The 27,645-nt window shown below is 43.3% G+C and overlaps 1 protein-coding gene across 3 annotated transcripts in view; it reads right to left on the bottom strand.

Moving 5' to 3' along the window:
- Positions 1-477: 477 nt before the first annotated feature.
- The window catches only part of C14H1orf21 (chromosome 14 C1orf21 homolog), a 234,267-nt gene continuing 207,099 nt past the window's right edge, over positions 478-27,645 (bottom strand). For all 3 annotated transcript variants that reach the window (XM_061160913.1, XM_061160912.1, XM_061160914.1), the window contains 2 exons: positions 22,036-22,096; positions 478-1,269 (listed from right to left, as the gene is read on the bottom strand). In XM_061160913.1, the coding sequence (XP_061016896.1) occupies positions 1,231-1,269; positions 22,036-22,096 (100 nt within the window). In that variant the 3' untranslated portion in view covers positions 478-1,230. The remainder of the gene's footprint in view (positions 1,270-22,035; positions 22,097-27,645) is intronic.

The following is a 27,645-nucleotide window of genomic DNA, read 5'->3' as shown; positions in this document are numbered from 1 at the left end:
GTCTTTGAGAAGAGATCATTCTCTTCATAGAATATGGAAAAATAAACTCTACCAAACCCACAGTTCATGTTCCCCACTACGGCCCGGGGCTTTGGCTTTCGCATCTCTGAAAATCATCACCAGTGTCAATGGGATACTACGTTTTCCAGGCGGCAAAGGCTTTTCACTGCACCATCCAGCGCTGCCAACAAGAGAATAGCAGTGGCAAGGCCCACGTGACATCTCGAAGGGAGAGGATTAGGAAGTAGGGTGGTCTATTTGCTGACAAAGTGAAAGGTAACGGGGTGGTTTCAGGCCCTCCTAACAAGCCGCGGGGTGTCCCCTCATCACCTCTGACCACTGCCAGCACTGCGCTCGCGTGGTGGGTGGTACATGGGATGGTAGGGAGCCATCAAGGGGCCATTGCTAGGAGGACTCAGCTTCCGCACCCAGGATCATCATAAAACATTGAGCTGGATGAATGGGAGAAGACAAGGATACATAAAAACAGTAAAATGTTTATTTTCTTAGAAAAAAAAGTGGGCAAGAGGGATTCAAAATGATTGTGATCACACTTCCGTCTGCATCTGAGCAAAACTGATGTTGCAAGCTTGATCTTTGATTAAGAGACCCAGGAAATGAAACCACCTGCTGCCCGCTCCTATGTCACTTCCAGGAGTCATGTCACGACATGCTTTGAATTGATAATAGCGTCTCTACTTCTTAGCAGAGAAACTAGGCTTGCCATAGCAACCATCCCATCTCCAAAGCGCAACAATGCCAGTGAGAAGCAAGGCTCTGGACTGCTGGGGGAGGCAGGGAGGAGGGAGGGGGGAAGGAGGTGCTTGTCTTAGAAGCAGAACCAGTCTAGAACAGAAGTTGGATATCTGAGTTCACCACTACCTCATCTTTTAGAAAATAGGTTGGAGAGCATCTGTAAAACCAACAGTATCTTTAAGGTGAAATTGCAGAATTTTGCTGCAGACCTGGACACTGAGAGAAGTGAAAAGTTGCAACAAGTTTTAACTAGCAGCAACAAAGAAAGTTCGATAACAGTTTTTGTTTGTTTTTAGCAATATTCCTTTGCAAGTTCATTAAGAAACACTGTAATTTAATGGGGCATACGATACGGAACGATCTTCTTTTGCTATAGTGCTGTTCGCTGAAGAGAACCGACCTTTGCAAAGATTTCAACTGGGGTGTAACCTATTTACACAGTAGTAGCTCCCGGTTTGAGTGGTAGGATTGGTGCTATGTGATATCTTCTTCTTCCGAACAGTAATCTCGACCCTTGAGAGGAAAAGAAAAGAATAAGATGTGAATGAGAAGTTCAAAGCAGAGCTTGAGATAGTTACCTGCAATTCATCTTCTCAGTTTATGTCTCTCTGCAGTGAAACCCAGGCTTCTTCAGTGACTGCTGGGCACCAGGTAACTACACCAGGTAAATACACAAAAGTCATAAATACACATTGGCTAACTTGTAAACTGTATATACCTCATTGCTTTCAAGTTTTAGTAAGCTTCTAATAAGCCTTTGTTTTGTATTGGTAGGGCTTCCCTGATAGCTCGGTTGGTAAAGAATCCACCTGCAATGCAGGAGACCCTGGTTCTTGATTCCTGGGTTGGGAAGATCCCCCAGAGAAGGGATAGGCTACCCACTCCAGTATTCCTGGGCTTCCCTTGTGGCTCAGCTGGTAAAGAATCTGTCTGCAATGCAGATTCGATCCCTGGGTTGGGAAGATCCCCTGGAGAAGGGAAAGGCTACCCACTCTGGTATTCTGGCCTAGAGAATTCCACAGACTATATAAGTCCATGGTCGCAAAGAGTCAGACACGACTGAGTGACTTTCACTTTCACTCTTCACTTTGTATTGGTAAGGATTTATATTACACTAGGCACAGCCAAGACTCGCCTTTCACCACATAATCACCAAATGGATGATCCATTCAGGAGACCAGTTTGCCATGAACAGGAGAAAACAAAATGAACAGTGAACAAGACCCTTTCTCCTAGGGCCAGGGCTGCTAGCATTCCACAGCTGCATCTCCAGGCCCAGAACTTAGACAAAACAGGTTACTTGAAGGCTTAAGAACTACATCCAGTTGTTACTTTTGAACACATATTGTCACCTCCCCAGCATGGTATATACTCTACGAAGGCACAGTTAGGTCTGGGATTTAAGTTCCACATGTCCCGTCACTGACTGTCTTGGTCAAAGCACACAGGTCTGTGATCTGTAATCCCTCACAGAGCATGGGAACAAGTCTCTGCCCTGCCTGTCTCACAGATAAGGATTTTGTATAAAGTCACGTATCTATACTATTTATATCTTTGACCACTTCCTTTCTTTCTTTTAAGGGAAAAAAAAAAGAGGAATGTATTGGAAAGATACAAGGGTAGCCCAAAGAACAAGAGGCTCAGTAACCAAGGTTGGGAGGGATACATGTGGGATGACATGGACGTTGCCTCCTGAGAGAGGCTATTAATGTGACCGAGTTCCAGTTACTTTCAGCCTGTGTCTCTGTTTGTTGTTTCCGATTTCCTGGAGTGACAATCATACTGACTCAACAGGACTTAGCCCTTGACCCCTGGATCACAGCGGTGTAAACAGCTAACATCATGCGATGCTCAAATTTGGTGAGTACATGTTGGGTACCATATTTAGCACTTTTCAAGTACCAATGTGGTGGCTTATTCTGCCACCACAGCCCTAGGTCTTATGTACCGTCCCCCCTCCCATTTCTCAGATGAGAACAACAAAGCCCAGAGATGCCCAGAAGTTTTCCAAAGTCATAAAGCTTTTACCCAACATCCAGTCTCTGGCAGGTCATGCATACATCTTTAACTTTCTTATAGGTGGTAGTTGGGGTTTGATCTCTGCAAACATCCTGTGCTAATATCTTAGGGTTTTGTATAAGTGATCATAGGCCACGTCTTCTTTTCAACAGAAGTGGGAGCCATGTCCTGACTGTCTAAAGTGCTTCTCATCCAAGCCTCCCCGTGACCTAGACAAGGATGGGAGAAACATGTGGGGAGGGTCTTGACCATGGCTAGGGGCTAGGGCTTAGCAGCAGTGGGGAGAGACGGAGCTCTTTCATTTAATTAAATTATTAGTATTATTTTGGCTGTACTGTGTGGTATATAGGATCTTAGTTCCCTAACTAGGGATCGAACCCATGCCCCCTGCATTGGGAACTCAGAATCTTAACCACTGGACCACCAGGGAAGTCCCAACCTCTTTCTTTTAAAATACATTTTTCAATTTGTGAGGGAAACAAGTTCCTTTAAAAATGAAACTTTCTAAATACCTACAAAATAAAAATTTCTAAATTATCTAATAATTAGAAAAATTTCTAGATTTTCTAAATGATTATTTCTAAATAAGTCTAAATAAATAGACTTATTCCTAAACATATCTCAAACATAAAGAAAATAATAAGTTTGCATACAACTATTTCTCAAATGCATGGTTTGTTTCTTGTCACAACATCTGTTTGGAAGTAGCTCACATTCTCTTAATATTTCAGCATCATCATAGTGCACAACTGTACCACTTGGCTGGGTGGTCATCCTGGCTTTGTGACACTAGCTCTGGGATCCTGATCACATTATCTCCCCACATCTCACTTTCCTCCTTTGTGAAACAAAGATAACAACGGTACCAACTTCACCTGGCTTCTGAAGATTAAATGAGTTAATAATAGAGTGATTCGGTCCTGCCTGGTACATAATTTTATACATGTGGTATGTGTCGCACACAAATACACGCGTGTTTGATAAATAAGGAAGTGTTCCCACATGACGAAGTCTTCAGGGCCCATGAATGCATGAGGGTGGCCTGTCCCCATGCTAACTGGCCCCAGATGGCTTATTCTCTTTGGATGATTCACCAGTGAGCAGATTTTTGGTTTCTTCTATTACACTACCAATTCTCACCCTTGCTCCTGGCAGAGTTTTTGAACCTGGTGTCATCTCTAGGCTTGTTCTACTCGCTGTATAAAAACGTCTCCTGGGCAAGGGGACCAATCCCAACAAAAGAAGTGTGCACTCGGCAGTCTTCTTCCCGACCCCTCCCTGGTGACACTGTCCCAGCAGATGCCAGCTGCTGTCTTGGCCCCAACCACCCTGGAGACACTCCCTGAGACACACGATGGGGAGCTACGGAGTCCTCATGGACCCTGAACGTGGGGGGTTTATTCTCCATTGTGGGAAGTGGGACACACCCACATCAATCAGAAACAACTCACCGGGCTCAAAGAGTAGACCTGTGGGTGGGTGCTGGGTGGGTGGAGGGGAAATGTGGGCTTGTGGCGTTTCCATGGAGGTTTTATTAGGGAAGGAAAGATGACTTTCCCTGTGTATATGTGGACACATACACTGCTATGTGACACTGGGCACATCACTGGGCTTCGACACCCTGGGGATAATCATGGTCTCTGTCTCACTGGGTTGTGATCAGGATCAAATGGGAAAAATATAGTACCTAGCAGGTGGTCAGTAACTGTCAGCTGCTTCTATTACTACTACTGTGGCTGCTGAACCCCGTGTTTGTTCAGGCCATGGCAGGATATCAGGGACCACCTTCCTTGTGACTGATGGGGGGTGTGAACTGTTGTCACAAATGGTAATCTGCCAGGTGTCGGGGAACCCTTCCTCCCACCTCAGTCTTATACCCCAGATGGACCAGAACTCCAATAAAGCTTCTATGGCAGACACCTAGGTCCCGTCCCTTCTTACAAAGCCTTAGAGCAAAGGCCCAGCCGGCCAATGTGGGGTTCAGAGGGCACCTCATCCACAAGGAAGGACTTGGATGCAATGATAGACAGACAGACAGACAGACATACAGACACACACACACACACACACACACACATGAACTAGTGTACTCAACGATAAAGCAGTCTCCAACTCTGTAGAGTTACAGGGTTATGCAGAGGGAATGTTTCAGACCCTCCAGGATTACTGTTACCATAAGAAAGTGCCCTCTTTTAAGGGGTAGGAGGAAAAAAGGATTATTATACGATTACATGAAATCATATATGTGAAATTTTGAAAATTGTAAAGCACTTGAGAATTGAAAGAATCTAACATTCTATACTTAGGTTGGCTTAAAGCTTAACATTCAGAAAACTAAGATCATGGCATCTGGTCCCATCACCTCATGGGAAATAGATGGGGAAACAGTGGAAACAGTGTCAGACTTTATTTTTTTGGGCTCCAAAATCACTGCAGATGGTGACTGCAACCATGAAATTAAAAGACACTTACTTCTTGGAAGGAAAGTTATGACCAACCTAGATAGCATATTAAAAAGCAGAGACATTACTTTGCCAACAAAGGTCCATCTGGTCAAGGCTATGGTTTTTACAGTGGTCATGTATGGATGTGAGAGTTGGACTGTGAAGAAAGTTGAGCGCCGAAAAATTAATGCTTTTGAACTGTGGTGTTGGAGAAGACTCTTGAGAGTCCCTTGGCCTGCAAGGAGATCCAACCAGTCCATCCTAAAGGAGATCAGTCCTGGGTGTTCATTGGAAGGACTGATGCTGAAGCTGAAACTCCAATACTTTGGCCACCTCATGTGAAGAGTTGACTCATTGAAAAAGACCCTGATGCTGGGAGGGATTGGGGGCAGGAGGAGAAGGGGACGACAGAGGATGAGATGGTTGGATGGTGTCACCAACGCGATGGGCATGAGTTTGAGTAAACTCCGGGAGTTGGTGATGGACAGGGAGGCCTGGCGTGCTGTGATTCATGGGGTCGCAAAGAGTTGGACATGACTGAGTGACTGAACTGAACTGAACATTCTATACAAAAAAGAATGTGCCCCCTTTTGAGGGACAAATCTCTGTAAACCCTCTGTGTCAACCCCGAACAGCAACTTTCATTTTCCAAGCATTTGCTTCTCTGAAATTATTATTATGACTGTGAGAAGGAGAAAAAAAATTGCATCAGCCGCCTTACAGACACTATTTCATTGGTGATTCACACCAACCCTGCAAAGTAGGTAGGAGTCCCATGCCTGTTACTTGTGGGAAAATCTCAGCGAAGACCAGAACAGGGCTAATCCTTGCCTCTTTTGTTAATGATTATAGTGAACGGATGATTAAATTCAAATCAGCTTTATTTTTGTTATTTTCACCTGTCAGCAGTTCTGAGAACCAATTATTTTATGAATAGAAAACTTGAAAATCAAAAATGTGGAGAGTAAGCGTTCCCATATGGCCAAGTGTCATTTTAAGGGGAACCTGAGAAAACTTATGGAGGCAGCCCCATCTCAGCATCACGTGGGACCCCACCTACCCACTGGCTCTACCGGGCAAAATAGGGAGGCTTGTTACTGTAACGTGACTTCACGTCTCACTTGAAGTTTGAAGTTTTAAAGAACTGTGCTAAAGCGGGAACCTTAAAACCTTCAGCCGTGGAAGGCAGGAAGCAGGAGTGAGCTGGGTGTGGGAGCTTCACAGCAATTCTCTCAGCCTGAAGCATGCCCTTTCCCCTCAAAGGGACGACAAAATGGAAGTCTTTGTAGAGATGCTTTATGCAGCCAGAATTAGGGGCTGTTAGACACAATTCCTCCCTTGTGCAAAGGACACACAGAAAGCTACAGAGAGCCAGGTCCCCACGAGGCCCCCACAAGCGTGAAGAATGGAAACTCACGATGATGCTGACAGGGAGGGGCTGTTTGAAGAAGCAGAGGGGCACTGTGGTGCAGACTCAAAAAAATCTTAGGAGGTTTTGCCTACCGTGGCTCAGATGGTAAAGAATCTGCCTTCAGTGCAGGAGACCCAGGTTCGATCCCTGGGTCGGGAGGACCCTGTGGAGAAGGGAATGGCTACCCACTCCAGTATTCTTGCCTGGAGAATTCCATGGACAGAGGAGCCTGGTGGGCTACAGTCCATGGGGTTGCAAAGAGTCAGACACGGCTGAGCGACTAACACTTTCCCTGACCACACCCTTACTCCGTGTAGTTTCCATGTCCTCTTCAATTGTATGCATGATTTTCTTGGAAACTGGAAGTTTATGTCAACTCCTACATTTCTAAGGTTCTAGGATAAGGATTTTCTACTTGTTGAAAGGTCTAGACTTACAATTAACAATACTGCAGTGCAGTGAAGGAAAGGGCATTGCCATGATGTTATATTCTGCTAGTTTAAAGAGGACCAGCTCAGAGAGCAACTTCAAATAAAGGAATTATTCCTCCTAAGTGCCTACTGTACTTTTTCTCTTCAAGTTAAGTAGGCAAATAGGCTAGGGCTGGCAGTCAAGTTTCCGGTGTGAGTTTATCACAGAAGTCTCTAGTGCTTCTCTATAGACATGTGCGCATTGGCCTAATCTGTATGCACTGAGCATGTAACAGACAGCTGTGAACTGAGTATTTCCCCAGTGGGGCAGTCTGGACCGAGATGAACGTTCCTGAGAAGAAGCAGTGAGCGTGTTTTCCCATCTGTAAAATGGGGACAGGAGGACCTAGCTTGCAGTGCTGTTGTGAGACTTAGTAGTCATTACACACAGGTGATCAGCAAAGCTTGGCACATGGGAATTAATAAATTATAGCTCTTATGATGATACTGAAAAATGAGATCAACAGATCCAACTGTTAATAAACTGACTATGTGAGAAATTGGGCTCACCGCTGGATCACTTCTCTGCATTCAGGGCCTCACACAAGTGATGCCTCTGGGCCTGGGTGCTTGTCCTTCCTTCCCCTTCCTGGCTGACTCCTCCTGCCCTCAGCCCTCACCCCATCCATTACTTTGCATTGTCTAGACCTCTGCTCAAATGTCACCTCATTGTCTTCACTGAGCTTGTAATATAAAACAGCTCTTCTTACTCTGCTTCATTTTTACTTACCAGTTCAGTTCAGTCGCTCAGTTGTGTCCGACTCTTTGAGACCCCATGGACCACAGCACTCCAGGCCTCCCTATCCATCACTAACTCCTGGAGTCTACTCAAACTCATCTCCATTGAGTCAGCGATGCCATCCAACCATCTCATCCTCTGTCATCCCCTTCTCCTCCTGCCCTCAATCTTTCCCAGCATCAGGGTCTTTTCAAATGAGTCAGCTCTTCGCATCACGTGCCCAGAGTATTGGAGTTTCAGCTTCAACATCAGTCCTTCCAATGAACACCCAGGACTGATCTCCTTTAGGATGGACTGGTTGGATCTCCTTGCAGTCCAAGGGACCCTCAAGAGTCTTCTCCAACACCACAGTTCAAAAGCATCAATTGATGAATTGATTTTTACTTATATTACCTATCTTTACCTGACATTATAAATATATGAATTTGTTTCTTTACTGACTGTCTTCCCCTTGAATAGAAGTATACAGTGGCAGAAACTGTTTTCTGCACTGCTGCATCCCCAGAGCTTAGACGAGCGCCACTGACATATTAAATGCTCAATAAAATTTGTTGAATAAATGAAAGCAAGCACAGTATCTAGAGAGATCTGAGATTCTGGAGTTGGAAGGGGACCTGGAGGTCTTCCTCTCTGAACTGGCACCTAACACGGAACAGACCTCCAGTGACCATATTATGGGCGGGGAGCCTCCTCTTTTTCACTAGAATATGTCAGATACTTTCCGAAGCTGCCCATGAAAGTGCTCAAGAGCTGAGTCCAAACGCTGCCTCCCTGTAACTCCCACAGAAAGGCGTACTCGGGGCCTTAGCAACAGGAGGCTAGGTCCACCCAGACTGAGAGCATCCCCTGGTCCATTACCTGCGAGTAACAAGGTTTCCTCCCAGGTCTCCCTCTCTTGCATATGTGTCAGTTTCCTCATTCTCTAAGTGCACCCATCAAAAAAATCACTGGCACAGAACCAGATAACCTTGTAATATGGCCTAAAATAGGTAAGAATTAAGTATTTGACAAAGGAGGTCACCAGAAGTGACAGATTCCAAGAGAAATGATGTGTTAATTCTTAGCAAGACAAAACAGAACATAAAACTGAACTTCTGTCAAAGCTCTTGAGAGGGAAATAACTCTTAGCCTCAAAGGCATGGACAAAGATCACAAAGAAAAATAAAAAGATGGACATATTTGATCATGTAAAAATGAACCTTTGCATATATCAAAAAAAGAATAAAATAAAAAGGCAAACCTCAGTGGGGAAAATACCAGCAGCATATAATATGTAAATGACAAGTTATATGAGAAGCTCATACCAATAAAAAATTAACTTAAGAGGATCTCAGTAAGAGGGAAGAACACAAAGTGGAAATTCATTCAGAACAAATAAAATCTGTAAACACACAAATAAAAAAATGGTCTGTTTCAGTCATCAAAAAATACAAAGGAAAACAATTAGATATTATTTAAAAATTCTTGAGAGTGCACAATGAAATGCAACTCTACAGCCTTGTAAAATGGTATGGCTGCTTTGGAAAATAGTTTGTAATATGTATAATGAGTCATAAAATTGTTCACACTCTTATTACAGCAATCATTGCTATTGTTAATTAATAGCAATGATAAAATCCTAGATACATGTTTTTAAAAATATACAGATTGGTTTCCCTGGGGCTGGAGGTCAGAAAGGGGACTGGCTGTAAGCAGGCAGGAGGGATCTTACTGATGTGATGGAAATGTTCTAAAAGTGAGTTGTACTGATAGTCATACAGTTTGGTAAACTTACTAAAAATCAAAGGGCTTCCCTGGCGGCTCAGACTGTAAAGAGTCTGCCTGCAGTTTGGGAGACCCGGGTTTGATCCCTCGGTTGGGAAGATCCCCTGGAAGAGGGCATGGCAACCCACTCCAGTATTCTTGTCTCGAGAATCCCCATGGACGGAGAAGCCTGATGGGCTACAGTCCATGTGGTCGCAGAGTCGGACACGGCTGAGCAACTAAACACAGCCCAGCAAGAGAAGGCGGAGGAGGAGGGAGTCTGAGAGCGGAGCCCCCGCCTTCACTTAGGAGCTACTGAGTCTTACGATCATGTTCCGACATCACCAAGAGCTTTAAGGAGACTTGGTCTTTTCCCCTCTCGGTGGTCCTTCCATCCCACCACCATGCCTTATAGAAACTGTAGCCCAAATGTTTGTTTCCCTTACTACAGGGTGCAGAACAGAGCATGTCTCTTATTCATCTTTGGTTTTTGTCTTGCTGATAAAGTGAAAGACTTTACTGGGAAGGGACACCTGGGGAGAGCAGCAGAGTAAGGGAACCTAGGAGGACTGCACTCTCATCTTTGTCTTTTTGAACAGTTAATGGAATCCTTGCGCAGGTCAGAGAAGTTTGCTTTAACAAGACTAATTTTTGTATGGAAGCACACATTGTTAGGGCTTCCCTGGTAGCTCCTATGGTAAAGAATCTGCCTGCAGAGCAGGACACCCTGGTTTGATTCTTGGGTTGGGAAGACCCTCTGGAGGAGGGCATGGCAACCCACTCCAGTATTCTTGCCTGGAGAATCCCATGGACAGAGAAGCCTGGCGGGCTACAGTCCAAGGGGTCACAGAGAGTTGGATGTGATTGTAGCGACTTGGCATAGCATAGCCCATGCGTTGTTAAGCTCATCATAAAGCAGGCTACCTGACAAATGAAGAATTCCTCATCCTCTCCCCATACCTCTCTGAAGGACACTGGGAACCTCTGTAGGTTTCCAGCCTGTGCATTATGTTAACTCTCTTACCTCCTGCCTGCTTCCTTTACATGATTCATCTTCCTCCTCTCTCTTCCTAATCGTGGGCTTACTGAGTTTCTGTTTCTTGACTCAGTCATCCTTCTTAAGAAGCCTTCTACCCTGCACGGGGGGATGGTCTGGCTTTCTGGGCACTAAAGAACGTCTTGATTAACGAAACACAATTGCCCCAGCTGTATACTGGTGCAGAATTTAATGGGCCATCCTGATTCTCTGTCCATCAAACACCTCTTCCCACCAACATTTTCCCATGTATCACCATCTAGCAGCAACTTTGATTCTAAGTTTCTATGGGAATCTTGACATTTAAGCTCCGTCCTTGAACCAAGAATACAGGGCCATGAAAGCTGCATTCCACAGCTTGAGCATCTGTGAACTACCAGCCAGAATCCAGAACAAAGATGATGCAGAGGAGACGGGAAAACGGCGGAAAAGTGAAATGAAGGACACCTCCAGGGGCTGCTGTTCCCTCCTCCTCCTATAGGGCTGTGGGCCAGGAGTAAATGCCTCACCCCCATCTCTTCCTTGGGGCTGCAAGTGTCAGAGCCTCTTCAACCAGGGAGTGTTTCAGCAGCATTTTCGTTTACAGCCTAACAGCAATTTATAACAAGTTTTGAGGTAATGCTGGAGAAAAGCAGACATAATTAGCTGCGCTGTTGAGGTCTCCTCCCCCGGCTTATTTCATTAGAAAAATCAATCGAGGCATTAATGGCCATGCCTGTTTCTAATGAGCTTTATTCTAATTAGACTCACGCATTGTTGTTATTTCAGTTGGAAAAAGATCTCGTTAGTAATGAATGGGAGGAGTATGACAGCCTCTGACTGTTTCTTTGACCATATATAGGAATGATTACCATGATAACAAGCACAGTGACAAGAATCCTAGTAGACTGACCTTTTCATTTCCAAGAGAGAATGTATTAACTAAACAGCTTTAAAACCCCCATAAAGTATTTATTGGGCTTCCCAGGAGGCTCAGTGGTAAAGCAACCACCTGCCAATGCAGAAGACTCAGAGACTCGGGTTTGATCCCTGGGTCAGGAAGATCCCCTGAAATGGCAACGCACTCCAGTATTCCTGTCTGGGAAATCCTAAGATCAGAGGAGCCTGGTGGGTTACAGTCCATGGGTCACAAAGAGTTGGACATGACTCTTTGGAGCGATTGAGCAAGCACGCATGAAGTGTTTCTTAAACCCGGATCTTCATTCTACTGGCAAAAAGAAGATTTTAGAAGCTGTAAGGGACCTATTTCTCAAGTTTTGTTGGATGTTGGCACTCAGGTGACTTCAATGATGTTCCTTTCCCCATGAGGAGGTGAGCGGGACTAAGGACAGAAAAGCAAGGATACAGAACTTGGGATGCCATGTCCCTGGGCCATGTCTTAAACCAGGGTTTCTGTGAAGGGCCAAACAGTAAATACTCTAGGCTTTGCATTCCAAAGGGTCTCTGATGCAACTCTACTGCAGCTATAAGCATGAAGGCAGCCATAAATGTAAAAGAAGATAAAAGTAAAAGAAAGAGCATGGTTGTGTTCCAATAAAACTTTATTTGTTAGACACTGAAGTTGAAATTTCACATAATGTTTCACATATTGGAAAATATTATTCTGCATTTTGTTTCCCTCAACCATTTAAACACATAAAAACCATGCTTGTCTGGCAGGCTAGATTTGGCTCATGGGCTGCATTCTGCCCACTCTTGTCACAGAAAATACAATTATCATCAGTGGGTTCAGAGGCCCTCTTCCTAAGAGCTCAAACAGCAGATATGATTTTCATGCTCTGGCCTGGTGCACTGGGAAGACCCAGAGGAATCGGGTGGAGAGGGAGGTGGGAGGGGGGATCGGGATTGGGAATACATGTAAATCCATGGCTGATTCATATCAATGTATGACAAAACCCACTGGGAAAAAAAAAAAAATAATAATAAGAATGATTTCTCTCCAGATGGGGCCAGACTTCTCCAAAAGGCCATTTTATAAAATTGTTCTTATTTTATAAGTAAGAAAACCATCAATCAAAATTGAAATTGAAATTAAAAAAATTTCTTGGAACCTCATCTTCCTAATAAATCAGAACGCTTTCAAGTTTCACTTAAATCTCTGACCATATGTGTGCCATTTTTATATAGTTTCAGTCCTATGATAGACACAATTAAAAATTTTTTTCACTTAATATTATAAAAATTTCCCCTGTTATACCTGATTCCTCACAATGATAAAATAAAACACTATAAAAGTTTGTGGTATTTTTGCAGAAGATTTCCAGGTGACTTGATGGATTTAATTCAAAGAGATGTCTTCAATTAGTCTATTCTCAGGTAATAAAAAAAGTTAAGATTTCAATACCACCCCCTTGCCCCTCGCCAGGAGAATGTACTTGGTGGACTGGAGCCTCATGGGTTCCCCCTGGGATTCACTTCCTGTAGGACACTTAAGACTCACTTCCTTCAGGACAATGGCTTTAGTAAGTCTGGGATTTCAACCCATATGCCTTAAAATTTTTTGTTTTATTTATTTATTTATTTGACTGTACTGGGTCTTAGCTGCAGCACACGGGGTCTTTTATCTCTGTTGAGGCATGCAGAATCTTTAGTTGTGGTATGGCACGTGGAATCTAGTTCCTGACCAGGGATAGAACCTCCCTGCATTGGGAGCAGAGCCTTAGCCATTGGGCCCCTATATGCCTCTTGAAAAAGATGTGCCTTCCAGACAAACTTTAGAGCTCTTTGTTCTGAAAAAATTGCTCATAGCCTAGAATTTGTTTTGAATATGGCTAGAGGTTTGGGGAGCTACGCACACACCTCCTTTCCTTACAGTTTTTAACTGAGAGCAGCTGGTCAATGAGAATCAGAGTTCTTGATGGATTAGAGGACCCAGCAACCTCTCCTCATCCCCTCGCCTACCTCTGGTTCCCCACCGAGGCCTAACGGATGGTGACTGGCCCACCCAGTCACAGATGGAGAGAGTGGACAATGTGGGGTTTGCCCCTCTTCCTGCTCCATGGGCTAGCCAACCAGAGACAGGAGAGTGGGACAAGCTGGTTCCTTTCCTTCCTCCTGATAAAGGTGAGGAAAGGCATAGGAGGCAGAATTGCTTTCAGAATAGGAAGCACATGCATTTGGCCAGGAAAAGGGCTGCAGCTACGGATGGGCGGTCCCCACCCGCAGAAGGCACCGGGCAGTGAATGAGCCAGCTGTGAAGAAAGAAGGCCCGGAGCGCAGTGAGGAGCGGGTGTCCCGGGCCCGCGGCTGGGGAGAACATGTTCTAACCCAGGCCTTCTGCTAGGTTCGAGGGAAACAAACACGAACAAGATCCAGTGTTCATCCTTAGGGTGCCGTCTATGTAATGCTTCAAGTCCTTTTCGAGATTCTTAAATAAAACATGAGCAGTTACAGAGGTTGGCACTCTCCTCTCTGTGTCCCCGAGTGTTCTCTGCAAGGCTAAAGCAATGTCCCTGGCTGCTAAAGGCGAAGAGTGGAAAAGCCATGGGGAGGAAGGGAAACGGACAGCCGAGGAAGAGGATGGGAAGGAGAAGCCAGAAGGGAACAAGGCAAGAAAGTGACTTGAGCCTGAGTCACTGTCTCCCTGCTGAGTGGCTTCTCGGGCTGTCTTCCCTTGCACGCCCAGCAAAATGGCACCGTTCACCAGCTGTGCCCCATGTTGCCACTGAGTTCAGAGCACTGTCAGCCTCCCCGCATTCATAAAAACAGCATGGTTTTGTCTGCATTCTTGTATTCCCTTGTTTTGGAACCTGCACTCTTCGCTCCTTTGCTACTCCCTCAGGTGCCAGGCCGATAGAACCTCGAGAATTCTCTGAAAATCAAGCCCTCCAGAGAAAAAGAAAGTGAGCGGAGACTGGTTGTGCTGTATTTCTTCTAAGCTTGCCGCCTGCTTTATTTTCCTTGGCTGCATCCCCCATGACTAGTAGCTACCTGGGATGCTGGGGGACGCGGGGATCCTCAAAGCCCACGGTGTGCATACACATCACCAGTGGTTCCTGCATGATGTTACCATCGCTACTAAGCAGGTGGCGCTAGTGGTAAAGAACCCGCTTGCCAATGCAGGAGATGTAAGAGATGCAGGTTCGATCCCTGGGTGGGGAAGATCCCCTGGAGAAGGAAATGGCAACCCACTCCTGCACACTTGTCTGGAGAATCCCACGGACAGAGGAGTCTGATGGGCTACAGTCCATGGGGTTGCAAAGAGTTGGACATAACTGAAGTGACAGCTTGCATGCACGTACGCAGTACATTTCAACGTGAATTCAATTAAGAAGTCACCTGCATAAAGCCATGCAGTAGGGAGAGAAACAAACAGGGCTGAGTCACGTCCTTACCATTGTGATTACAGCTTTAATTTGGCTGATGAATGAGGCAAGATGCATACAGGGGAGAGAGTAGGCGAGGCGGGGGATGAGGGGGAAGGAGACACGGGAAAGGTTTGGTTATTAGCAAAAGCAGGTCCCTGTGGTGTTTCCTGTGGAGCAAGGAATAATGCAATGAGATTGGCAGCCCAGCCCACTTCCAAAATACTCAGGCCGCCAAGAGCATCTCCTCGTCAGTGCTGCAGGTCCGAGTTGTTACCAAGATTGGCAAGCTGGGTGGGAGGGACAAGCTATGACTTCATCTGTACACATGGGCAGGCTGGGTGACATTGTTCAGGATTTGATAAAACAGTCCCATGTTTCTCATCACTGGTGGGCACTGAGGAAACCTTTAAATGCACCACCTGAAAGTAAAACCTATCATCACCTGCAGGTGCCAAACATTATCTTCAATTCTATAGCAGCTCTGAGGTCAAACTCTCTCCTACAGGAAGAGTTTATACAGAGAACCCCAAATCACAGTTCATAATTACACACAAGTCAGTCTCTTCACCAGATGGAAAGCAAACACCTTTTGATATGTGACATACTGATTCATAACGGAGTTCTGACATAATATTAAGAAAAGGAGCCCTTGAAATAAATTTAGGAATGCAGACTTATCATGATCTTTCTCACCAACTACTTCTGGGGCCAAGGAACTCCGGCCATTTCAGGAACCCAAACGTTTTCTGAGTGTAAATGATTTTGCAATAGATGTAGAGGTCTACAGATAAGCATCTTTAAAAATCAGCTGATTTAAAATCCACACGCTGCTCTTTCTCAGACATTTCCTCAAAATGTCACATTGAATAATTCCGGTCAACAGAGGCAGACTCTTAAAACTGTACAGAATATGTGAAGTACAGCGGCATGCTGATGGCTCAGCCATGGGCGGGGGTGGTGAAGTACTATGAGCTATTTTCAAAGAGGAGAAGGGAGATGAGAAAGCAAGCAGACAGGGTTGTGTTGGAATTAATCTGTGCTTGGTTTCCAAATTTTCTTTTAAGTCAGAGATACACATGAATAAGACGAGACGCTGGTGAGACTCGTGTGTGCTCGTGGGTGTCATCGGGCCCTGGATCTGAGCAAAGCATACCAGTGAAATGCACAGGTTCTTTGCCTGGGGATCAAGGACGGGCTCTGCAGAGTTATAAACTCTGAAGTTTTACTTCAGAATGTTGTCTATATGATAGCATGTGCCTTTTTATAGGGAGTGTTTTTATAACTTTAACAAAATTCCAAAAAGATGCCCATGATGCAAAGCTTAAGATGCCTTGCATGAGGAGAACTAACGAGATGCAAATAGCTCTGTGCCGAGACATTCTTTATTTAATATTCAGGGTTCTCTTTGAGAAGGCAAAAGATTTCCCAGTCATTGGCTGTTCTTAAATCTTCCTAAAGCAAACTATAAATCCCTGTGTTTGCCTGGAAAAGATACTCTTAAGGCAGATACTTTAAAAATGTATTTACTTTTTCTTTTTCTTACAAGTAAATTTAAATGTATTGTAGAAAGCGTATATTAAAATCTGATGTAATCTGTCTTTGGTATCATATTCAAAAACTCCTCCACAGGGCCACGTTTTAATAATCTAGATCTCTTCTTTCTCTTCTGATTATACTGAAAGACAAGTTTAAAATCATTATCTTCCTCTGCAGTGAACTGTCATTTTCTTTAAGATGCAAAACTAGGCAAATGTCATCACTTTACATAACATTCAAGAGCCTGTGAATTGTCAGGCACAACTACAGACTGTCATAGAATAACAGGTAGGTACTTGAGTAAAAAATAATGAGGTAAAGATAAATGAGGTGCTCTCATCGTTTCACAGGATTTTTACTTTCTGAAAGGAAAAGGAAATGTAGATCAGAGGTTATAATGCTCTTTTGAACTCTCATTGCTCTCCTGATAAAACTCTCTCCCATGGTCATCTTCAGATGCAGCTCACTGTCTTCGCTTTCCTCATGCCAGCACAGTGAAATGGTGTCAAGTGGCCAGATGTCCCAACTGCCTGGTTCATAGACCTCAAGTTTCAGCACTTGACTCCTGAAACATCTGTATTCAATAAAGGAACACCTGACTCATGGTGATAATGGAGGTAGGGGTGCTGGATGAAGGACTCCTCCATGGTTAAAATAATTACCTTTTCAAAGAAGTCTGCTTTTAGAACTGAGCTCCTCAAGGCAAGGGACTGTTTCCTACTTATTTTGTATCCCCCATTTTCTGTTTTTCTATCCTGAGTCATCGCATAATGCCTGGTTCTCATAAATGCTAAATAATTAATTCATTTTTGCTACTTGCTTTTCTTTGCCACCGATAACTCCTTACAACACTGCTTGCCCAGTTGTGGGCAAAAGTAAACTGCTGCTCGACACCATGATTATTTCTGAAGTAGCATGTGTGTGTGCGACCCCACATAGCCCGCCAGGGTCCTCGTCCACGGGATTTTCCAGGCAAGAATACTGGCGTGGGTTGCCATTTCCTCCTCCAGGGGATCTTCCTGATCCGTGTCTCTTGCGTCTCCTGCATTGGCGGGTGGATTCTTTACCACTATGCCACTTGGGAAGTAGAGTTGTCCATACTAAATTTCACAATAAATATTAAATAATCCAGTCATCTTTGTTTCCTTGTATCAATGGTACTTTTGCACATACCTTGAGGAGACAGACCAGAGATTTCTTTTGGTATGGAGAGGACAGCTGAAAGGTATCATGCCCTGGAGACATTCACTAAATACAAAGGATGAATCAAGGAAGGGCAGGTTTAAATCACTACAGATTCACTTGGCTTTGCTTCTTAACAATTTAAGGAAGAAAAAAGGAATCCAGAGAAAAATTAAATCTCAAAAATCAAGCCTTTTCAGAAAGACTCCAATTTTCAGCATGAAGCTCTGAGTTTAATTTTTTAAGTCAACCCTGTAAAACAAACAAATGTAGTGCTAGTGCAAATGATGGAATTCCAGGTGAACTATTTAAAATCCTAAAAGATGATGTGGTTAAAGTGCTACACTCAATATGTCAGCAAATTTGGAAAACTCAGCAGGGACCACAGGACTGGAAAAGGTCAGTTTTCATTCCAATCTCAAAGAAGGGCAATGCCAAAGAATGTTTAGACTATTGGACAATTGCACTCATTTCTCATGCTAGTAAGGTTATGCTCAAAATCCTTCAAGCTAGGCTTCAATAGTATGTGAACTGAGAACTCCCAGAGCACAAGCTGGATTTAGAAAAGGCAGAGGAACCAAACATCAAATTGCCAACATTTATTGGATCATAGAGAAAGCAAGGGAATTCCAGAAATACATTTACTTCTGCTTCATTGACTACGCTAAAGTCTTTGACTATGTAGATCACAACAAACTGTGGAAAATTCTTAAAGTGATGGGAATACTAGACCACCTTACCTGTCTCCTGAGAAACCTGTATGTGCATCAAGAAGCAACAGTTAGAGCTGGACATGGAACAACTGACTGGTTCAAAACTGGGAAAGGAGTACGTCAAGTTGGTATATTGTCACCCTGCTTATTTAACTTCTATGCAGAGTACATCATGTGAAATGCTAGGCTGGATGAATCACAAGCTGGAATCAAGATTGCTGGGAGAAATATCAACAACCTCAGATATGCAGATGACACCACTCTAATCACAGAAAGTGAAGAGGAACTGAAGAACACCTTGATGAGGGTGAAAGAGGCGAGTGAAAAAGCCAGCTAGAAACTCAACATTCAAAAAACTAAGATCATGGCATTTGGTCCCACCACTTCTGGGCAAATAAATTTGGAAAAAGTGGAAGCAATGACAAGTTGTATTTTCTTGGGCTCCAAAATCACCATGGATGGAGACTGCAGACTTCAAATTAAAAGACACTTGCTCCTTGGAAGAAAAGCCATGACAAACCTAGATAATGTGTTAAAAAGCAGAGACATTACTTTGCTGATAAAGGTCCATCTAGTCAAAGCTATGGTTTTTCCACTAGTCATGTATGGATGTGAGAGTTGTACCATAAAGAAGACTGAGTGTGGAAGAGTTGATACTTTTGAACTGTGGTGCTGGAGAAGAGTCTTTTTTTTTTTTTCCATTTATTTTTATTAGTTGGAGGCTAATTACTTTACAATATTGTAGTGGTTTTTGTCATACATTGACATGAATCAGCCATGGATTTACATGTGTTCCCCATCCCGATCCCCCCTCCCACCTCCCTCTCTACCCGATCCCTCTGGGTCTTCCCAGTGCACCAGGCCCGAGCACTTGTCTCATGCATCCAACCTGGGCTGGTGATCTGTTTCACCCTAGATAATATACATGTTTCGATGCTGTTCTCACGAAACATCCCACCCTCGCCTTCTCCCACAGAGTCCAAAAGTCTGTTCTGTACATCTGTGTCTCTTTTTCTGTTTTGCATATAGGGTTATCGTTACCATCTTTCTAAATTCCATATATATGCATTAGTATACTGTATTGGTCTTTATCTTTCTGGCTTACTTCACTCTGTATAATAGGCTCCAGTTTAATCCATCTCATTAGAACTGATTCAATGGAGAAGACTCTTTAGTGTCCCTTGGACTGCAAGGAGATCAAACCAGTCAATCCTAAAGGAAATCAACCCTGGATATTTATTAGAAGGACTGTGGCTACAGCTAGCCGAAGCTCCAATACTTTGGCCATCTCATGAGAGGAGCTGACTTATTGAAAAAGAGCCTGATGCTGGGAAAGATTCAAGGCAAAAGGAGAAGGGAGTGACAGAGGATGAGATGGTTGGATGGCATCACCGACTCAATGGACATGAGTCTGAGCAAATGCTGGGAGATAGTGAAGGACAGGGAAGCAGAAGTTCATGGGGTCGCAAAGAACTGAATACAACTTAGCGACTGAACAACAACACAAAACCTAAAGAATAGTTTTGATTGCATTTATGGTTGTCCACATGCTAGTTTGAGCAAAGAAATATTCAGCAATGGTAAAAAGTCAGGAAAATAGTTCACAAGAATCCAACTTCCAATTTTGGTTATATAAACCATTGTGAAGATTATATTAAGCCAAACATATACATTACGATGAAATATTTTAATTTGAGGGAGGCTTAATGTTTAGATGATACAAAGGATAGCATATTCACAAAATTCAGAAGGATGAACTTTAGGTAAGGGAGGAGAAACAGGAAAGTTGGCTCAGAGTTGATAGAAAATTCCCTTAGAGACCTGTAACTGGGCAATTATCACAGATTATATAACTGCTCCTTTTTTGACTATGAATGTGTTCAATATATAGTGGGAACACTGTTTATATTGAATCTACAAATGCTCCTTTGTCCAAGGAAAGTTCCACCAAACAAATGATCAAGTTATAAACTTCGCTTTTGTTGCACTACACACATTGTCTACACTTTAGATGCAAAGTAAGACAGGAAACTGAATTCCAGATGAGGACAATGAATTTCAGTTTTGAGTAACAAGAGGTAGAATTTCAATTATGGAAACACTGGAAAGAGATTATATCATTTTAAACACCTTGTCAGGGTTTGTAAATGTTGCTTAAAAAGATAACTCACAATTCAGGTTTCAATTTTTGCTGATTATTTCTAACTAATAAGTATATATTTTTATTGCCAAAATGTTAGTGCAGGAGAAATAATCCAAACAGAGAAAAAAAATCTTCACTATTAGAGTGGGAACAAAATATTTCTATTTAGGTTTCTCTTTACTGAAAAAAAAATGTTATTGGCAAGTTAGTCAGCTTTTGAATCAATATGTGAAAATTGCTAATTATTCTTAGATGATGTTTTCAATCTAAAAAGTCATGCATAAGCTAAAAAATTTCACTGAAAGTAAAAAAGAAAAATATATATTCAAATGAGTATGTGAGCACAGCCGATGAACACTATAGATTAAATTATTATTTTAATTCATTACCCATTTCTATTTTTTACATTGGTAATATATGCTGGTCTTTTAATGGTGCATTAGAAAATTTTGTAATGATCCTTTTGGGACAGGGGTCTACCTCAGAGTGGAGTCTGCTACTGAAATACAGATGAATTTAAGACCTTCTTCACTATCTTCCACTGATTGATACATACATAACCTAGGAATTCACGAAGAAATACTCAAGGACCACAAACCATAAAAGAGAAATAAAAATTAAAATGGAAAACATTTCAAGGGTAAACTTGGTCTGTGATGCCTTGACCATAGTTGCGATATGTTCTGAATTTAGAATTTAACTCTTCTTTAGAATAAGGCTTCAAATTACAGCTCTCAGATGTATAACTTTAGCATTTAAAATTCACTCCCTGCTGTAATAAATTGAAATTCTATGAGCATGCAAATCTCTAATGATTACCATATTCTACTCTTCCTTCAATTGATTTGCATGTGGCATTCTGAGAGCATAAATATGGGTTAAATTTCCACATGGATCAACTTTGAATCTTCCCGTCATTATAAAATTCACACCCGTATGGAGAAGTGACTTGGAGGTTCTGCTTTGGAGTCAGAGAGACATGGGCTGGAATTTTAACTCTACTGCTATTAGCTTTGCAAACCTGGCTAAGTTATACTCAGGCATTCTAAGCCTCACTTTCTTTGTAAAATGCACATGTTACCTGTCTCATGGCCAGCTCCCTTAAGCAGGTATTGACTGCCACATGTTTGTGATGTTTGTAAAGAAGTCAGAGAAGCACTGGGCGGGTACTAAGTAAGTACCTGGGCAGGTACTAAGTAAGCAGGTACTAAGGACCTCCTTGCCTGCAGCCTGAGAGCGGAGCAGGGGATCAGGTGTGGACAACACACAATGATAGCAACACTTTTTAGGCAAAGGCTCTCACCAGTCTCACTCTGAGTTTCCAGGCTTCAGTGAAAGATCAGCCCAGGATCCTGGGAAGCTCAGTCATACGTTAAACCTCACAGCCACCTTCTGAATTGTGTGTGGCGGGTAACTGCTGTTAATTCTAACCACCCCCTTGCAAGAACAGCTTTGTACCACAGATACCAGAATATTGTTACTCTTAACGCATGAGGCAACATTCCCCTTGAAATATGCAGTTACTTTACTTCTTACCTTTTCAATTTTTTCATCCAGCATTCTGAAGAATTCTTGTTGGCTTTCAGAGATGTGCATGCTGAAAAACAAAGAGTAGTTAAATGCATATTTTCAATGTTTCCCAGTTCCCTCAGGTGAAAAATGCTGAGGGTCTAAACTTTGAGGCTGTCCTTTATTTCTTGCAGACTTTTCCACTGAAGTGCTCTGAAGTCATACTAAGGCTGAATGTCATGAGAGTAATCCTACAAGTGTGTTTCATAATAGCCTATCAGTTTCTACAACTTAAGGAACACGATTTCCTTTCAATGTACATATTATTTATGTTGGTGTTACTGGGAGGTATGTGCCCATTTTTTTCTTCAGATACACATCTATAATTAAAACAAAAAGCACAGATAAGCAGCACATGGCGTATTTCAACGCTGTGTGTAAGTATAACAAGAAAATATATCCTGGGACTTCACTGGCATTCCAGTGGTTAAGAATCCACCTTCCAATGCCATAGACGCAGGTTCAATCCCTGGTCGGGGAACAAAGATCCCATATGCCATGGGGCAACTAAGTCTGTGCTCCGCAATGAAGAGCCCACGTGCCACAACTAAGACCCAGTGCAGCAAAAAATAAAATAAATAAATATTTTTTAAAAAAGATTCGTTAAAAAACATATCCTAATTATGATATTAAAACGTGTATTTTACCAGAGGCGTGAGCACGGTATTCAGCTGACCGTATGGCTGTGTGCTGGCTGCAGACAAGCCAAGAACTTGACCTTGCCCCTAAACATTTTTGATACTGGTGACAGCAAATGTGCCTCTTTGGAACTGAAATTCTGCTGTAATGGGGAGTAAGTGAGGAGGCATGTCTGAGCAGCCCTCGCCCTGATTCCCTGTTCTTTGCTATGTAACAGCATCCTCAATGAGATGGGCGTGGTTGGTGGGGACAAAACCAAGAAGGTAAGGAGAGCAGAGATCACAGATGGGAGGGGAAGGGCCTTGGGGGCAATGAGGTCTTAATGACAGCAGTTTCTACCTGGCAGAGAGTTGTGGGTGTTCCAAGGCGGTTCAGGATGCTGGGGTAAGAGACACATGGTCCAGTATTTCTTTCACTTGCCATTAATGCCTACTGGTTTAGCGGCTGGGGGCGTGGGGAGGAGAGGCTCTGGAAGAGCCTCTTCCCCTCCTGTCTAGGTGTGGCAGGCAACCTACTTGACATCCCCTGCAGCGGCCACGTAGAGGGGCACGAGTGACTGGAAACCCTTCAGGCCTCCCATGACAGATAATAAGGCTTAAAGGAGGCTTCCCCTGTGTGTCAGATCTAGATCTGATATAAAAGAAAAAGAATGAAGGTATCTGATACCAGCATCAACTTTCACAGTTCTAAAGCACTTTCATGTATATAATCTAATTTTTGCCATCCTTTCCAGTAGTCATGTATGGATGTGAGAGTTGGACCATAAAGTAGGCTGAACGGCGAATTGATGCTTTTGAACTGTGGTGTTAGAGAAGATACTTGAGAGTTCCTCGGAACTGCAAGGAGATCCAACCAGTCCATCTTAAAGGAAATCAGTCCTCAATATTCATTGGAAGGGCTGATGCTGAAGCTGAAGCTCCAATACTTTGGCCACCTGATATGCAGAGCTGACTCACTAGAAAAGACTGATGCTGGGAAAAATTGAAGGCAGGAAGAGAAGGGGATGATCGAGGATGAGATGGTTGGATGGCATCACCGATTCAATGGACATGAGTTTGAGCAAGCTCCAGGAGATGGTGAAAGACAGGGAAGTATGGCGTGCTGCAGCCCATGGAGTTGCAGGGAGTCGGACACTACTGAATAACAACAAATATGATCATTCAAATAAGGTAGACGTCCTGTTTCAGAAACAGGTCCTCTTTCACTGCATTTTACACAGGCAGGACAGAATCTTGGATGATGAGAGCGATTAAACAGTCTCCTCTCTTTCTCTGGCTGGACAGAAAAGCCATTTTGCAAAGTTGAGTTTCCCCAGATTTCCTTCTTTAAGTGCCAAAACGTTGTTCATTTGAGCCACTCTGGATGCAAGTCTTCTAAACTGTATACTCTTGAATAGCCATCTATCTCAAACATTACTTAGCTTTCACTTGACGACTGGCAGCCACCCTCCTCAACCTTAAATCACAACGCTCTTCTGTAATACTGGGATAGCCCTGAAGCCTCTAAGATGGCTCAAGCTGGCTCTCTTTAAGCAAAAGGACCTTAGACTCCAGGCTTTTGTTCTCTGCCTGCTTTTGAGCTTTTCCTTTCATCGCTCCTTGTCAGAGAAGGTATCGGTCCTCTTTCCATTTTCTTCTCAGTTTCTGCTTTGACTCCATGCTTAGAAGCAGTGCAGGCAAACTTGTTCGAGTTGTATCTAAAGTTAGCATAAACAGGCACCAAAGGAGAGCCTGGGGGAATTCTTGTTAGTGGGAAACATGAATATTCTGGTACCCACTGTGGCTGCTCAGACACTTTTGGGGGCATCCTTCCTATTCTTAGCCAAGCTCTCAGCAGATGACTTTGTTGACCAGCTCTGGGTCCCAGACAGGAAAGGCATGAAGATATTTATATATAAATCTTAGACCCAGGTTTGATCCTTGGGTTGGGAAGATCCCCTGGAGAAAGGAAAGGCTATTCACTCCAGTATTCTTGCCTGGATGATCTCATGGACAGAGGAGCCTGGTGGGCTACAACCCAGAGTCACACAGAGGGTCATAGGGGTCACACAGAGTCGGACATGACTGAGCGACCAATACATTTATGTATCTTAATATAAATGCCTGCCTGCTTGCTAAGTCACTTTAGTTGTGTCTGACTCTTTGTGACCCTACGGACTGTAGCCCACCAGTCTCCTCTGTCCATTGGATTCTCCAGGGAAGAATACTGGAGTGGGTTGCCATTTCCTCCTCCAGGGGATCTTCCCGACCCAGGGATGGAACCCCTATCTCTTATGTCTCCTGCATTGGTAGGTGGGTTCTTTATAATCAGCGCCATTAGTTTCCCTAGGAAACGCCAAGATGCTTCATAAAGATGGCGCTTTTAGGGTTCTGTGTTCCCTGTGGAAATTTTTGGGTTAGAGTTTTTAGTATTTATCGCCTTGGATACAACAGCAGGGTAATGACTATTTAACTAGTTAATTGAGTGGTCTCTATTTAAATTCATGTGATTTGCGATCCTCACAGAGACAGCACCATTTGTTAGCATGGGTGAGGCGCAGGCCTCAGATTCCTCATTTTAAAACAGCGAACAGGTCTCTGAGGTCCTTTTGGCACTAATGTTCTGTGATGTTACTAACTTCCATTAACTCCATTATTGTAAATATCAAAGCATGGAAATGGGGATGTCTGGTTAGTACTCAGACATATGCACATTGCACGGACAAGGGAAGAGTTCTCTAGTAAAAGCGACTCTGCAAATATGTCTGCCATCCCTGAGAAGGGCACACAGGCTCAGGGGTCCTATCATGTGCTTGAGATCAGAGGTGAAGGACCTCAGACTGTCTATATGTAAAGCAAGCACGAAACCTCAGGGAACTGGGGCAATCCCAGCCCTCACAGCAGGACACACCGTTGCTAGTAGTTCATGGCTTGCATTTCTTCAGTTGATTATTTTTTTAAAAAAATAGTATAATAAGTACCCATGAAACCAAAACAAAGAAAACAAAGCTAGGATCTTAACAACAACCTAGAGCTTACTCACTCCCCACTCATGCATGCGTTTCTCCACCTCAACCCTCATGTCCCCGCTTTCCTATACTCCATCTCTCCATGTGCTTAAAAAGCAGATAATTTATTTTAGATTTTTAAAAAACATTTATTTATCTATTTGGCTGTGTCAGGCCTCAGCTGCAGCACGTGGGCTGTGATGCACAGGTTCTAGAGCATGTGCACTCAGTAGTTGCGGCGTGCAGGATCTCAGTTCCCCGACTAGGGATCGAACCTGTGTCCCTTGCATTGGAAGGCAGATTCTTAACCATGGGACCCCCAGAGAAGTCCCTATTTTGTTTGTTGTTAACTTTATAGTGTGTATCATGCTCCATGTGATGTTTCAGGACTTACTCTTTGCTCTAGCTGCTAGAACTAGCTATGCTGCCAGGGGGCATCCAGCATGGTGTATTGCTGCAGTGCATTTGTTTTGACTGCTCATACGCCACTGTGTGAATACAGTGCAGTTCATTTACCCAATTTCTTGTCAAAGGGCATTTTTGGGGTTGTTTCTAATTGCTAAGGCGTTCTTACCAAGTGTCAGATATCATGATAAGCACCAGGCATACATTATTTCATTTAAACCCCAGTCCTATAAGATAGGATTTTTCACCTCTATTTTTCTTGGAGAAAACTAAAGCTCCAAGACATTAGTTCACTGGACTGAGATTACAAAGGCAATAAGGATACACTCTATGTGGCGCATCAAACGAAGGTATGAGCACTATTCACCTTCATTCTTAATAAATCTGCTGTTAGCAGGTATGGGATTGTCCCTCCACTCAAGGGGGAAACAAACTCATTTTATACAACTGCATGTGCTGTGCTTCAGCGCTTAGTAGTGTCCAACTCTTTGTGACCCCATGGACTGCAGCCCACCAGGATCCTCTGTCCATAAGGATTCTCTAGGCAAGAATACTGGAGTGGGTTGCTATATCTTCCTCCAGGGGATCTTCCCAACCCAGGGATCGAACCCAGGTCCCCAACATTGCAGGTGGATTCTTTACTCTTTGAGCCACCAGGGAAGCCCATACAACTGCATAATAAATGATAATTTCCTGAATCCTATGTAGGGAAAGTAAATCCTTCTCTCAGACCTCCAGAAAGATTTCTTAGTTGAATTCTGGAAACCCAATGATCTGACTCAGTTTAAAACACACACACACACACACACACACACAGGCATTATGCTGTGTGAAAAACAGGGGATTCTCTTCATAATTTTAGTGTAAACACATGAGCCAATTTAATCAACTTCTCTGAAAGCTTTAGCATACGCCAGACTGCAAAGCATGCTACTTCAGTGTGTGAAAATTAAGTAAATAAGTCTTTACTCTAAAGGAAAAAAGAAACTCTCCTTAGTTCTCCTTAATAGAGTATTTCCTTTAGAACTCAGAGATAAGAGAAGCATTTAAAAATAGCACACATATAACAGCTTGATGAAAAGATGATTCGATAGTGTCTTCAGATACCTGTTGTCCCCAGAGGCAGATAAAATTAGTGTAGATAAAAGTGGTTACTAGTGAAGTTGATTAGGGAGGTTGTGATTATAGCATAACTCTTACCTGAGGGTGAAAAAATTGGCTCTCCCATTATTGGGAAAAAAAATGGCTGACATTGTAAATGATAAATGAATTTTAAAATGTCCAGTTTTCATTGGAAGTAAGAAATGAAGTCCCTGAGCTGATGGACTGCCCCCTGAGTCCTAACCACCACCTCACAGTGGCCATCGCTGCAGCAGCTCTACAGACACCCAGGTTAAAGGGATGATGTTACTTTTGTCTCACCTTCCCAGGAAGAATCAGAGAACTTTTTCCACTTATGATGTTTATACATATATGTCCTCATTAAATTTATTGGGGGTGGGAGTGACTGTATCAGATTCATTCGTGTGATCAGCACCCTTATGGAA

The sequence above is a fragment of the Dama dama genome, chromosome 14 (assembly GCF_033118175.1).
Source record: "Dama dama isolate Ldn47 chromosome 14, ASM3311817v1, whole genome shotgun sequence".
NCBI classification, from domain to species: Eukaryota; Metazoa; Chordata; class Mammalia; order Artiodactyla; family Cervidae; genus Dama; species Dama dama.
This window is presented reverse-complemented; position numbering and strand designations above follow the sequence as displayed.